The sequence below is a fragment of the Amphibalanus amphitrite genome, unplaced genomic scaffold, assembly GCF_019059575.1.
Source record: "Amphibalanus amphitrite isolate SeventyFive unplaced genomic scaffold, NRLGWU_Aamphi_draft 000379F_arrow, whole genome shotgun sequence".
NCBI classification, from domain to species: Eukaryota; Metazoa; Arthropoda; class Thecostraca; order Balanomorpha; family Balanidae; genus Amphibalanus; species Amphibalanus amphitrite.
Genome location: NW_024881873.1, coordinates 571,200 through 584,328, shown reverse-complemented (window position 1 = coordinate 584,328; position 13,129 = coordinate 571,200). Strand labels below are relative to the sequence as shown.

General features: G+C 50.8%; 1 protein-coding gene across 1 annotated transcript; it reads left to right on the top strand.

Annotated features, from left to right (window-relative positions):
- The first annotated feature begins 271 nt into the window (after positions 1-271).
- On the top strand, positions 272-9,443 carry LOC122390012. Its single transcript, XM_043382567.1, has 3 exons — positions 272-402; positions 3,195-3,315; positions 9,078-9,443. Exons 1-3 carry the CDS (start codon positions 290-292, stop codon positions 9,441-9,443), a joined length of 600 nt encoding a protein of 199 aa, XP_043238502.1. The 5' UTR covers positions 272-289.
- Positions 9,444-13,129: the final 3,686 nt, after the last annotated feature.

Sequence of the window (13,129 nt, the reverse complement as noted above, 5' to 3'; positions counted from 1 at the left end):
GACCGCTAATAGCTTTTTCATATAACGAACCTACAACTTACCTTGAAATGTGCATTATTTAGCATTCCTGAGTTAGTTAAATGTCGATTAGGACGTTCCTCACGAACATTTTATTTTTGATGATGATAATAAAAGTATGATAATGACGATCGTTTATTGTTGTAACAATAACTATTTTTATACTTGCTGTTATAACTAATTCATTTCTGAAATCCTTATTATATTTCCATGCCATTCCGTAGGTATCACTGTCTCCCTCCCGCCAGGTGCCCTTCGCTTCAGCAACGTGATGGCGGACGACGCGCGCGGCTGGCGCTACAACCGCGCCTGGTACGAGGTGCGCCGCTCGGGCCTCTACTACCTCACCTTCCACGGCCTCTCGCGGCCCGAGCGGACGCTGACGTAAGGCCACCAGCGAGCGAGACAGGCGAGCTGACAACAGGGCGCCAGTGTTTAGCGCACCTGCAGCTAGAAATGGTGTTAATGCGCTTACTCTCTTTCAGTGTTCGCCACGGGCCGCAAAATCCCAGTCCAACCCAGCCCAGGCCCGCGGGTTCACAGCCCAGCCCGAGCCCATTCATGATAAAAGCGTCAAAGCCCAGCCCGGCCCAGCCCGTCAAAAATGAATGGACTAAAAATTATTGACACCACACAGGTAGGTATCCAAAGGTAGCAAAGAAACAATCTTTGCGAGCAGCATGCACAATGCACATTGCATGCGTGCTTTATTAACCCGTTTCTGAGTCTTGCACTGTAATTAAGCTATGTAGTTATAGTTTTTGTCTCGGTTGCGAACCCCTGACTCCACTTGACTTGACAGGTCTTGGCCCAGCCCATCCACAGCCCATCGATCCTTCATATTTGAGGGCCCAGCCCAGCCCGTAGCCCAGCCCAGCCCATAGCCCACTGGGCTGGCCCGGCCCATGGCGAACACTGCTCTCTTTATAATAAGCAAAAAGAAGAAGCTAACATAGGCGGCGGAACGGGGAGGGCACCGGGGCACCGTGCCCCACTTTGATTTAGGCATTTTAACCTTAGCCCTATATGGGTGTTGCATGGAAAGAATGGGACCAAAAGTCGGCAGTGCCCCCCCCCCCTTAATGGAAGGTGTTCCGCCGCTACTGGAAGCTAATGCTTTATAATTAACCCGCGCCCCGTAGGGGGGGGCCGAAACGGCCCCCCCTGTCCTTTTCGGTCGATATCTCCTAAACGGCTGGAGATATCGCCACCAAACTTTCAGGACCCCTCCGGGCATCAATTTTACACATTGTGACCAAAAATTTTCCAGAGGCTATGATAGGTTGGCCACAAATGACGTCAGAGTGACGTCATGTTCTGTCATTTTCGACCGAAAAAAGACCTTCGCGAGAAGACCTGTCAGGACTACAGCTTTGAAGATACAGAAAAATGATCAAGACATAAAAGGTGTAGAATTGACAGGGCTACAAAACTGCTATCTCGAATTTTTAAAATTTTTGAGTTTTGACCCCCAAAAATCAAAAAAGCATTTTTTTGGATATATTCGCCAAAAAATCCAAAAAGTTTTTTGAGTTTCGAAAAAAACCGGAATATATGTGATAGTGCCTACCGTCTTCTATCTACATACCAAATTTCAGATCGATACCTCGTTTTTTGGCCAAGTTATAGCGAAAAAAACTGTTCAAAAATGATGACGTCAAATTTTCAAACTCAATTTTTGGCAATTCTAGAACTTGTAGAGCAAAACGAAGACCATCATTAGACTCCCCGTGACGAGCTGCATCGAATCGATACCCATTTTATGCAAAAATATCAACTTTGAAATTTGACCTAATTTGACCTGACCTTGACCTGACCTTCACAAAAACGTGACCTAGGCTGGCCCCAAAGGCTGCCTAACCCACATAATCGCATTTGTCATGTAAAATGGACCATAAAACATGTATCACACGACACATTCATATTGTGACCCCCGGTGACCTGACCTCGCTGTGACCTGACCTGGTATCAGTGACCTCAGATAGCAAAGTATGTGTTTGACGAACAATGTACCATCGATGGTTTCAATGAATAACCAATTTACTCGCTTTCACAGCACATTTCTTGAATTGCCTGTGAACGGTGAAAATCTGACCTTTGACCTGACCTGTGACGTCATCGGTTTTGACCTAGGTTAATGAAATTTGGTCACAAGGTAGTTCCCGGGTGGGGCTATCGAACGCCGTTTGAATTTTGAAAATCGGCCGGTAACTTTCCGAGATCTTAGGGGGGGCCGAAACGCCCCCCCCCCCCCTACGGGTGGTAGGGTCCGCCGGTAGCCCTACGGGGCGCGGGTTAACAAATTACAACTCATATGCACGGGCCCAGTCGGCCTAAAGCGGTAGCTAAGCTGTAGGCATTCTCTTTAAGGTCGCCCCACACCGGACCTCGCATGCGGGTTGCGAGTTTGTGGGTTTTCGGGGTTTCTTCAAAGTTAAAGAATACATTCTAGGTTAAGTGACCCACACCGCCATCTAAAAAGCGATTCCGCAAATTTTTGACTTGCGAGCTATCTCGCCTCGCATTCCAAAAGTTGATTTTGAGTCAACTTTCGGTTTTCCTCGCTGCGAGGGCTGCGAGATTTGAGGTGTTTCGTTGGTGTCGGTTGAAGGCTCGTTTTGCTTTTATTGAGACAATACGTAATTTTCTGAAGGTGTATCGTCTTCACAGCATTCATGGATTGAGCATAAGAGAATAGTGTTCTCATTCCACGAATGAATGTAATAACCGCAAACCCGAAACCCGCAGACTCGCAACTCGCTTGCGAGGTCCAGAGTGGGGCGGCCTTTAGTTTAGAGGGAGTCCGGAACGTTTTCACTGCATTTCTGCTTCATAACCTCCGCCAGTGCATTGTGTTTATGACTAAATACATCACGAGCACTCATTCATTCATTCATTCATTCATTCATTCATTCATTCATTCATTCATTCATTCATTCATTCATTCGGTCTGTGAGGAAAATTGCAGTTCTAATGAGTTATTGCCTTAGGGAAGGGGGGGGGGGGGCACTGCCGACTTTTGGTCCCATTCTTTCCATGCAACGTCCATGGGGCAAATGGCAAAATCAATGAGGGCATGATGCCCCGGTGCCTCCCCCCCCCCGTTCCGCCGCCTATGTGTGATGCATTGTGACGAATCATGCGTCATATTTTCTTTTTCTCGCCTCTGTCTTTAGATTGGCCGTGTTTAGAAACAACGAGGAGCTGTTTACGGGGTACGGCAGTGGTTTGGACTACAGCACGGCGAGCAACGCGGGCATCGCCTACCTGAATCGCGGCGACCGTATCCAGCTGAGGGTAAGCCGCCGCCACGGGGACCGGGACGGAGCGAGGGGCTTTGACACCTGTCTTAACCCATTTATGCCCAGGAATATTGACCATCATGAAAATCGATGAAATCAAAATATGTTATGCTCCTACCACGGCCTTGCATGGAATCGAAAATAGTTTTTGCCTGCAGCAAAAGTTTTTCGAGAAAAACGTAAAAAACATGCGTTGCGAAATCGCAACGAAGGGCACACCGGGCGCCACCAGTGTTGCGAAAACGCAACGACGGGCTCATCAGACGGACATAAAGTACACTGAACTGCCGTATATGCTAATATGTTTTGACAAAACATCAATCAACTGTTGAAAACTATTGCTTGAAAATGCGGACCCCACATCCATCATGCTCTATAACCCGCCTAAGAGCCTCAGTGAGGAAGCATAACTTCATGATTCGCGAACGGGGAGATGGCAACACGGTCATTATCAACCATTTACGTTGTCCATTGTTGTCCATTTAAAGTTGTGGTCGACACGTATCCAGGGTGATGCTTTCTTTTTGGAAGCTAGACAGAGCCATTACCCCCACCTATCAGACCCCACACTGAATACAATTAAACGGAGGATTAGGAGTAAACCAGTGCCTCACGTATGCGCGTATATCCGCAATCATTGTTAACCACCCTCTTAGGAGTAAAGTTAAATTCCATTGCAGGTTAGTCGTGCCCACTCTCAGCAAAAAGAAAAAAGGACCGATCCGGCTCTCACAAATTACCCGCGTAAGGCGTAGCGCATCACAACAAATCGACTCCCAGTTTATCATGTTAACACCTAATCCAAAATTTTCATGGCCCCACTCTCAGCGACCTTCACGTGTAACCTCTTTCTCGAGACAATGCCAGGACAGAATGGTGATTCGACGTCAATCCGTCCTTTCCATCTTCAGGATAGTTGAATCCTTCTCCTCCACGCCTCAACCCCCTGTTCCGGGCGGGACAAAGGACGCGGGCAACTATATATATGTATATCGCAATCGGGCAGCTCACATAGGAGCGCGCCTGTAGCCGGGTGCAGTGAGTGCTTGGGAGGGGGAAGGGGGTGGGTCATGGGTGGCCTGCCCACTGGCTGGGCTCAGTCTCCAGTCTACGATTAGACAAATGTCTCCCCTAATTCCAATAATCCTGCTAGCTCTAAAATGGTCTGATTAGATAAAAAGCCTATCAAAGTAAGAAAACGAGCATATACTCCACATCAAGCAGCTTATCAATCTATGCAAGTTATGAATCCTAAAAAATATTATTTTCCCAGGTCCGCCCTCGTTACCCCCATGCCAAATGGCTCTGCTACCCCCAGAGGGGGCCTATCCCACTATTTGCCGACCCTCAGTTATCTTTTCTAACGTAAAGGTTGGTAGTCAGCAGATTGTATCCAGAGAATGGCGATGCCTATCTGTCGCGTGATACCAGACTACATCCCCGTTATTCATTATATATGCACAATGTACATAGTAGATCCAATTTCCAAAGAACCTATGTATGTATGTATGTATGTATGTATTGACACCAAAAGCCTTCCACATATGGCGTGGCGATTACGGCTTAGATCCGAGTATAATGGGTAACAATCATGCGGGCAGGGGGAAGAACACTCAGCACTAGACGACAGTCATCCATCGATGGGGGTCGCGACAATAATCATATACATATGTACACAAGACAAACAATATATATATACATAAGCACAAACAGATCGTCCACCAATTGGCGGCATGCCCTGCCTACTACTAAACAGACTCGTCAGCGGCGTAGCGGGGATTTGTTAATCAGCGCGGCCCTGGCAGACCGGGCGAAGCTGGCAGGTGGCAGCTGCACTACCTGGGGTGGGAGGCTATTCAATAGCGCCGCGGCACGGTACTCAAAACGCCGTTTTCCAGTTTCAAGCCTCGGTCGGGGAAGATGAAGGAGATGATCCTGCCGTGTGTGCCTGTCTCGAAAATTTTGGTTAGGGACGAACAGTGCAGCGAGGTTCTCGGGCTCTTCATGCTTAATGACCTTTTGCGCGATCGTGAGTGTCAGGTAATCTGACATGGATTTTGGTGATAGCCAGCCAAGTCTGTCACGCAGGTCCGAGACGTGGTCAAACTTATGCCGTCCGAAGATCACTCTAGCGGCAAAGTTCAAAATTTTCTGGAGACGGTCAAAATTTTTCTGAGTCCCGTTACCGTACACAGTGAGGCAGTAGTTGATCCGTGATATGACAAGAGATGTAACGAGGACTTTAATGACACCGTCAGGGAGACAATTTCGTGCGTGAGACAGTCCGACCAACAAGCCAGTACACCGACGACTAAGCTCGGACACATGTGCTTCCCAGGACAGGGCGCTGTCAAAGACAACACCCAGATTCCCCACCTGCTCGCATGGCTGCAACACAGAGTCACGAAGAGAGACGCTGAAGTCGGGTACTTTCCGTAAATTTTGTCTGCTGCCAAAAACCATTAGTTGAGTTTTGTTTGCGTTTAGCTTGAGGGCGTGAAGACAGAACCAGTCACTGATTGATGCGAGTGAAGCTTCCATGCGAGAGATAAGCGATCTGAGGTCGTCGGCACGGCCGCTCACTAGAACCTGGGTGTCGTCCGCATATTGGAAAACGGTGGCGTCATCTGCGTATAGCGAGAGGTTGTTCGAAAATATGGTGAAGAGTAACGGTCCCAGGGCAGATCCTTGGAAGACGCCCATATTATTTGGAAGCGGCCGCGACAGTACTCTACCTCCGGCGCCGTTAGATAGGGACACGCTCTGGGTGTGTCCCGTGAGAAAAGCAGAAAACCAAGTGGTCTCGATCCCGTGCATAGCCAGTTTTTGAAGTAGAAGGTCGTGGTCGATGACATCAAAGCATTTGCTCAAATCAAGGAGACACAGCAGTGAAAGTTCTCCCCTATCAGAGGCTGCGAGGATTTGGTCTGTTACGGACAGCAGAGCGGTCTCTGTGGAGTGTCGGGGGCGAAAACCATGCTGCGAGGAGGCAAGGAGATAGTTATTTGAGAGGTAGTGGTAAAGCTGTTGATGTACAAGGCGTTCCACAACCTTCATAATCACGGGGACTAATGAGATTGGTCGAAAGTTGGTGGGATCTGAGGGGCTGCCAGATTTGAAGATTGGGTGGACTGTGGAATGTTTCCAGGAATCGGGGATATCGGAGTTGGTAATACACGTATTGATAATGTAAAGTATGACGCGACCGATGGCTGAGAAGCCGGACTTTAACATTCGGATGCAAATGCCATCAGTCCCACTGGCGCCTGAGTTGCGCATGCCGAAGATAGTGTGACCGAGTTCGCCGAGAGTGACCGCGCGGAGCTGGAAACGACAAGCACCGACCCGGGGGAGGCGAACGTTCAGATCGGTAGTGGTGTTAAGAGACCGGACCTCCGCAGCGATGCGAGGTCCGACAGAGACGAAAAATGAATTTAGTTCATCGGCGGGTAAATTAGGCTGCACACTAGGACCGTCCTTTTTCCCTGCTACAACTGTCCTGATAGACTGCCAGACCTTATTGGGACCCCGCTCGCAGATATTTCTCTGAAGCTCCTCTCGCCGGTCGCGACGCAGCGCGGCCCGAACAGAGCGATTCAGCTCCTTGTAAGCTGTCGACTGACGACCGGACAGTCGTAGCGAGGCGCGGCGCTGGGACATAAGGTTCCGTGTGGCAGCAGAGGCCGGGGGCGCTGTGGGGTTCCGAATGGTAATACGCTTGAGTGGGGCGTGGTCGTCGATAATTGGCAAAAAATTGGACACGAATGCATCCCACTGATCACTAACAGTCGCGGCGGTAAACACAGGCTCCCAGTCGACAAGCTCCAGATCAGAATTAAGGGCAGTGACATCAACACGGTTGAGCGAACGAGCTGAGATGATTGTAGGCTTCGGACGCAGTTTGGGGACATTGACATCTACGCTGATAAATTTATGCGGACTAAAATGACAAAACTCAACACGGGTGTTAGAGAAGAGGTCCACTTTGTTCACCATACACACGTCTAGGAGCGAACCGGAAGTGAAAGTCGGAGTTGTTACTAGCTGGTCTAGGGAGTAGTCCGATAGGAAGCTGCTGAGATGCTGTCGTGCACGAAAGTTGGGTTCTTTCTTCAGCAGGTCACAGTTTATATCACCGCAGATGACGAGCGGGGTCCTAGGGTGATCGATAAGTACTCTTTGTAACTGATTTTCAAGGTCGGCGAAATCGGCACATAAAGCGGTTTCGGAGTAATTATCTCTCAGCTCCGTTAGCATCGCCGACCGTTTGATGCATGGGTCCTTTTCGTACCATGCGATTTTCAGATGCATGGAAACACATTGCTTATGTGAACGAACAGCCCGAGGCCGATAATCTGCGAGAGAAAAAGAAAGGAGTGTTAGTGGCTGTTTGAGCCAGTAAATGTGAAATGTGTCGCAACATTTTACGTGCGAACGCACCTTGCACTAAACATACCTATACACGTCCCTCATGGCATAGGCGGCGGAGCGGGGGAGGCACCGGGGCACCGTGCCCCCCTTGATTTTGCCATTTTAACATTATTCCTATGGGCGTTGCATGGAAATGGAAATGGAAAAAATGGGACAAAAAGTCGGCAGTGCCCCCCCCCCCCTTAATTGAAGATGTTCCGCCGCTACAGCATCATGGCTACAAAATGAGAGAGAGAGAGAGAGAGAGAGAGAGAGAGAGAGAGAGAGAGAGAGAGAGAGAGAGAGAGAGAGAGAGAGAGAGAGAGAGAGAGAGAGAGAGAGAGAGAGAGAGAGAGAAAGAAAGAGAGGGAGAGAGAGAGAGAGGGAGAGAGAGAGGGAGAGAGAGTTGGGGATCGAGGAGGAGAGGGAGGAAGATGGGCGAGAGAAAGAGAGAACCCACAGCGTATCACGAGTGAAGTCTATTGTTGATACTCATACTTCCGCTACCCTGCCAATGTGCCCATCGTTGCGTTTTCGCAACATCGCTGTCTTTCCGATGTGCCCTTCGTTGCGTTCCCGCAACGCGACCGTAGTCATATTTGAAAATAGTCACAAACCCTTTTTGTAGCATGATTTCTTTAAAAAATGCATATCTAAGCTATTGTAGGGACTCTGCAGAATATGTTTACACAATATTCATTACGATATTATTAAGCACTTAGCCTACTTATCTTGGTTTTCGTGACGTCACCGCTCACAAAACCTTCGACTTCACTCTGGGAGCTCTAGGCAGTAACTTACCGGCTGCACAGACTTGTAACTGCGTAGCGTCATGCGCACAACCATGCTACACACGCTGAAAGTTGTCTCATCGGTGAGCCTCTTTTACACACTTCTCAAGCTACGATCACGTCGACCCTTGCTTGCGTTGCGAAAACGCAACGAAGGGCGTAAATGGGTTAAATCTGTTTGCTTCAGTGGACCTGCTTACTGCATGCTCAGTATTACTGGCTTAGGATAACTTCACCAGTTATTTTGTATCGCATTTGATCTAGGCAGTGTCACTCAGCATAACTTGGGCCACCAAAAAGGTAGGCAGATTAGAAGCTTAATGAGGTAGGTGATTTATAAATGACACAACTGGTAATGGCCAAGCTTTGGATGAGGTTTTCTATAATGTATTGCATGTTCAATGCGCATTGCTCGGGGAATACGAGTATAGTATGCAAACTATGCATGTTGCGCCGCTCCTATTTATTTGGCCTGTTCTGCAAACGCAACAGCTTCCCATTGCTTGCATTCAGTTGTGCATAAACCTTCAATTTACAGCTACATTGTCTCCGACAGATAATTGACGGCTCAATCCACGAATCCAGCCACCCTGTGCGCAGCTACGTCACACTTAGTGGCTTCAGGGTCGGCGGCGGCACCGGCGGCATTGGCACCGGCATCACCGGCATCGGCACCGGCATCGGCACCGGCATCGGCGGCGTCACCGGTGGCATCGGTGGCATCGGCGGCGTCACCGGCGGCAGCATCTTCCCCTCGCGGCCGGGCACCACGGCCTTCAGCGGCAGCCCGATCAGCCCAGTGGGCGTGCTATCGTCGCCGGGCGTGACCTCGACAGCGGCCTTCCTGCCGCCGCCGGCCAGCTCGGCCACCGACGGCGACACCTTCCTGCCGCTGGACATCGACGTCCAGGGGCCCGCCTGAGGTCCACCTGATGCCCGCCTGAGGCCCGCCGGACATCGACGTCCAGGGGCCCGCCTGAGGCCCGATGGACATCGACGTCCAGGGGCCCGCCTGAGGCCCGCTGGACATCGACGTCCAGGGGCCCGCCTGAGGCCCGCTGGACATCGACGTCCAGGGGCCCGCCTGAGGTCCGCTGGACATCGACGTCCAGGGGCCCGCCTGAGGTCCACCTGATGCCCGCCTGAGGCCCGATGGACATCGACGTCCAGGGGCCCGCCTGAGGTCCATTTGATGCCCGCCTGAGGTCCGCTGGACATCGACGTCCAGGGGCCCGCCTGAGGCCCGCTGGACATCGACGTCCAGGGGCCCGCCTGAGGCCCGCTGGACATCGACGTCCAGGGGCCCGCCTGAGGTCCACCTGATGCCCGCCTGGGGCCCGCTGGACATCGACGTCCAGGGGCCCGCCTGAGGCCCGCTGGACATCGACGTCCAGGGGCCCGCCTGAGGCCCGATGGACATCGACGTCCAGGGGCCCGCCTGAGGTGCACCTGATGCCCGCCTGAGGCCCGCCGGACATCGACGTCCAGGGGCCCGCCTGAGGTCCACCTGATGCCCGCCTGAGGCCCGATGGACATCGACGTCCAGGGGCCCGCCTGAGGTCCATTTGATGCCCGCCTGAGGTCCGCTGGACATCGACGTCCAGGGGCCCGCCTGAGGCCCGCTGGACATCGACGTCCAGGGGCCCGCCTGAGGCCCGCTGGACATCGACGTCCAGGGGCCCGCCTGAGGTCCACCTGATGCCCGCCTGGGGCCCGCTGGACATCGACGTCCAGGGGCCCGCCTGAGGCCCGCTGGACATCGACGTCCAGGGGCCCGCCTGAGGCCCGATGGACATCGACGTCCAGGGGCCCGCCTGAGGTGCACCTGATGCCCGCCTGAGGCCCGCCGGACATCGACGTCCAGGGGCCCGCCTGAGGTCCACCTGATGCCCGCCTGAGGCCCGCCGGACATCGACGTCCAGGGGCCCGCCTGAGGCCCGCTGGACATCGACGTCCAGGGGCCCGCCTGAGGTCCACCTGATGCCCGCCTGAGGCCCGATGGACATCGACGTCCAGGGGCCCGCCTGAGGTCCATTTGATGCCCGTCTGAGGCCCGCCGGACATCGACGTCCAGGGGCCCGCCTGAGGTCCATTTGATGCCCGCCTGAGGCCCGCTGGACATCGACGTCCAGGGGCCCGCCTGTGGTCCATTTGATGCCCGCCTGAGGCCCGCTGGACATCGACGTCCAGGGGCCGGCCTGAGGCCCACCGGTCGCGGCCGTCTCAGCTCCGACTCGGCGTGAGACTCGGTAGTCACGCGCCGTGTCACCTCGTGAGTTTCTGTGATGATGTTTGTTCGTTTGCTTGCTGTGCGGAAGACGGTGTGGCGCAGCTCTGCATGTATGTGTAACCTCGCACACCAGTAGATAATGGGGCTGGTCGTCAATCAGCTGCCAGCGGGCAGCGTCGTCAAGAGGCGCACCACTCCGCTGGCTCGGATGTTGTTTGCGCTATAACAGTTCGTATTTGTACTACAGTTGATTTTGTAGCAGTTCTCAGCAATACAAAGTAAGCGCTGTGAATGGGATACGTTATGTTTCGTGCATACAAGAGATCGATTTATTATTTAGCTATGCATTTTCACATACAAGGTACCATAACCAATAGAAAACAAGTCTCTAAAGCAAAAATGTTATTCAAACATTCTGGCCGCTCACCAACCCAACAAAGACCGAATGCGACTAAAAAGTGAGCAGCTCGCACTTTTATAAGTATTTCCGAAAGTCCGGGATGGTGTTTGAACACCCACTGCGGTTTTTCACAGATATCTCAAAAATGGCGGCGCGGAGCGCCGCCGTTTTTGGCACACCTGTTTGCGCATCTTTTTCGCATATGTTGTGAAAATTTCAGACCCAGGTTGCCTTAGATCAGGTTACCAGGTCACGCCAAGTGACCTCAGCTCAGAAAAATAAAAATGCTCGCCATAGCTACACCGACTGATCGACTGCCTTGAAAATTTAAGCGACTGATAAGAGCAACAATATCTATAAAATGTTTATCTCGGAATTTTGATATCGGAGACCTAAGCTCAGGTAAATTTTGCGACCTCTCCATTATAAGTCAATGGGAGAAAATTGAAAAGCGTCTGTTTTGCACGAACGCTATTCTAGACACTCTCAAACATCGAGATGTAGGTAAAATGGACACACTGAACCGGAAAATGGCAACAATGACCCCTCGTTATGTCCCCGAGGTCATCTCAGGTCACCAACAGAATCTAACAGTTTTTCGCTAATAACTTCTGATAGAGACGTGCTAGAGCGCTGAAAACGCCTTAGATGTGTTCGGCTCGACGTTGCGGATCGACTGATATGCAACATGACCTTTTCCGGTCTGGTCATGACCTTGACCTGAGGTCAAATTTTCAAGTTGACCTTTCAAGGTCAAATTATAATTCATTCGACGCGTCTCGACGAGAGGAACACGATGGTGGCAAAAGTAATGTCATGACTCTTTTGAGTCAAACGTTATTGCCGAAAAACGTTTTTCGTAAAAACGACTATTTTTGGAGTTTTTGCCCCCTGGAGGCTAAACCGTTGACCTGAGGTCAAATCTGAGAACATTACTCAGAAAGGTCTGTAAAAGGGCTATCGAATGCGTTTTTCTGCGGCGCTGTAGCTCTATCGGTTCCCGAGATAGCCGTTGGCAGTTTCCAAAATGTTGAAATAGTGGACATTTGACCTTTGGTGACCTCTGGTGACCTGACCTTTGACCTGACCCAAAATATGACCGAAGTGTTTTCGTCCTTATTTTGGACGTTCTTTCGATTGCCGCTTACCGCGTGTCGCTACGTGGCCCAGGAGCCGAGTTAGAAGGGGGGGGTGTTCAGACACCCCCCGGCCCGGCGCGGAATCTCCGAGCACCGGCCCGGCGCGGGATATGGACACATAAACAATCGGTGCAACTGCACACATCAGTATACACACAGACACACACAGACATTATACAAACACATATCATTGACCTTGACCTAACTTGACCTGAAATGACCTGAGCAGCAAAAACCTGGTCGGGTAGTGTGACAAAGAGGTTCTAGCTGGCTTGGCACCAGAAAACGGCATCGTCATCGGTATATGATAAGCAGAGCACTTGATATCCAACGGTGACCCAAAACAGCAACATTTTTTAGTTTGACCTGACCTGGAAGGTCAATGACTGACCTGAGAAGGTAAAAATGGGTATCATTGGATTCGTCTCTTCACAAAGAATCTTTTTGGTCTTTACCGCTAAGCTCTATCTCCAACAGGAACGAAATGGCGCGGGGGGTGGCCCCATGTGCGTTCTACAGGATGGGAAAAGGAATAGCAAGAAGAAAGAAAGAAGGAATAGGATGGGAAAATGGCATGCGCGGGCGAGGGTTAAGCAGACCCAATGTCGTTGCATGATAGGACTCAGAATAGACTGTGCTATCAAACTGCTATCTCGGATTTCTCAAAATTTTGACATTTTCGAAAATTATATATAATTAATAAAATTATAAAATTATATTTATTTTTTTTTACTTTTTGACTTTTCGAAAAAAAAAACGGAAGGTATGTGATAGAACACATGCTTATGACTTACTTTAGCAAGTTTTAGCTAAATATCTTCAAAAATGGCCAAGTTATA

Excerpts from the sequence above, each read along its gene's own strand:
- LOC122390012 (XM_043382567.1), top strand. The coding sequence starts at position 290 with ATGGCGGACGACGCGCGCGGCTGGCGCTACAACCGCGCCTGGTACGAG. Across the intron at positions 403-3,194 it reads CGGCCCGAGCGGACGCTGAC|ATTGGCCGTGTTTAGAAACA; the intron begins GTAAGGCCACCA and ends CTCTGTCTTTAG. Across the intron at positions 3,316-9,077 it reads GCGACCGTATCCAGCTGAGG|ATAATTGACGGCTCAATCCA; the intron begins GTAAGCCGCCGC and ends TGTCTCCGACAG.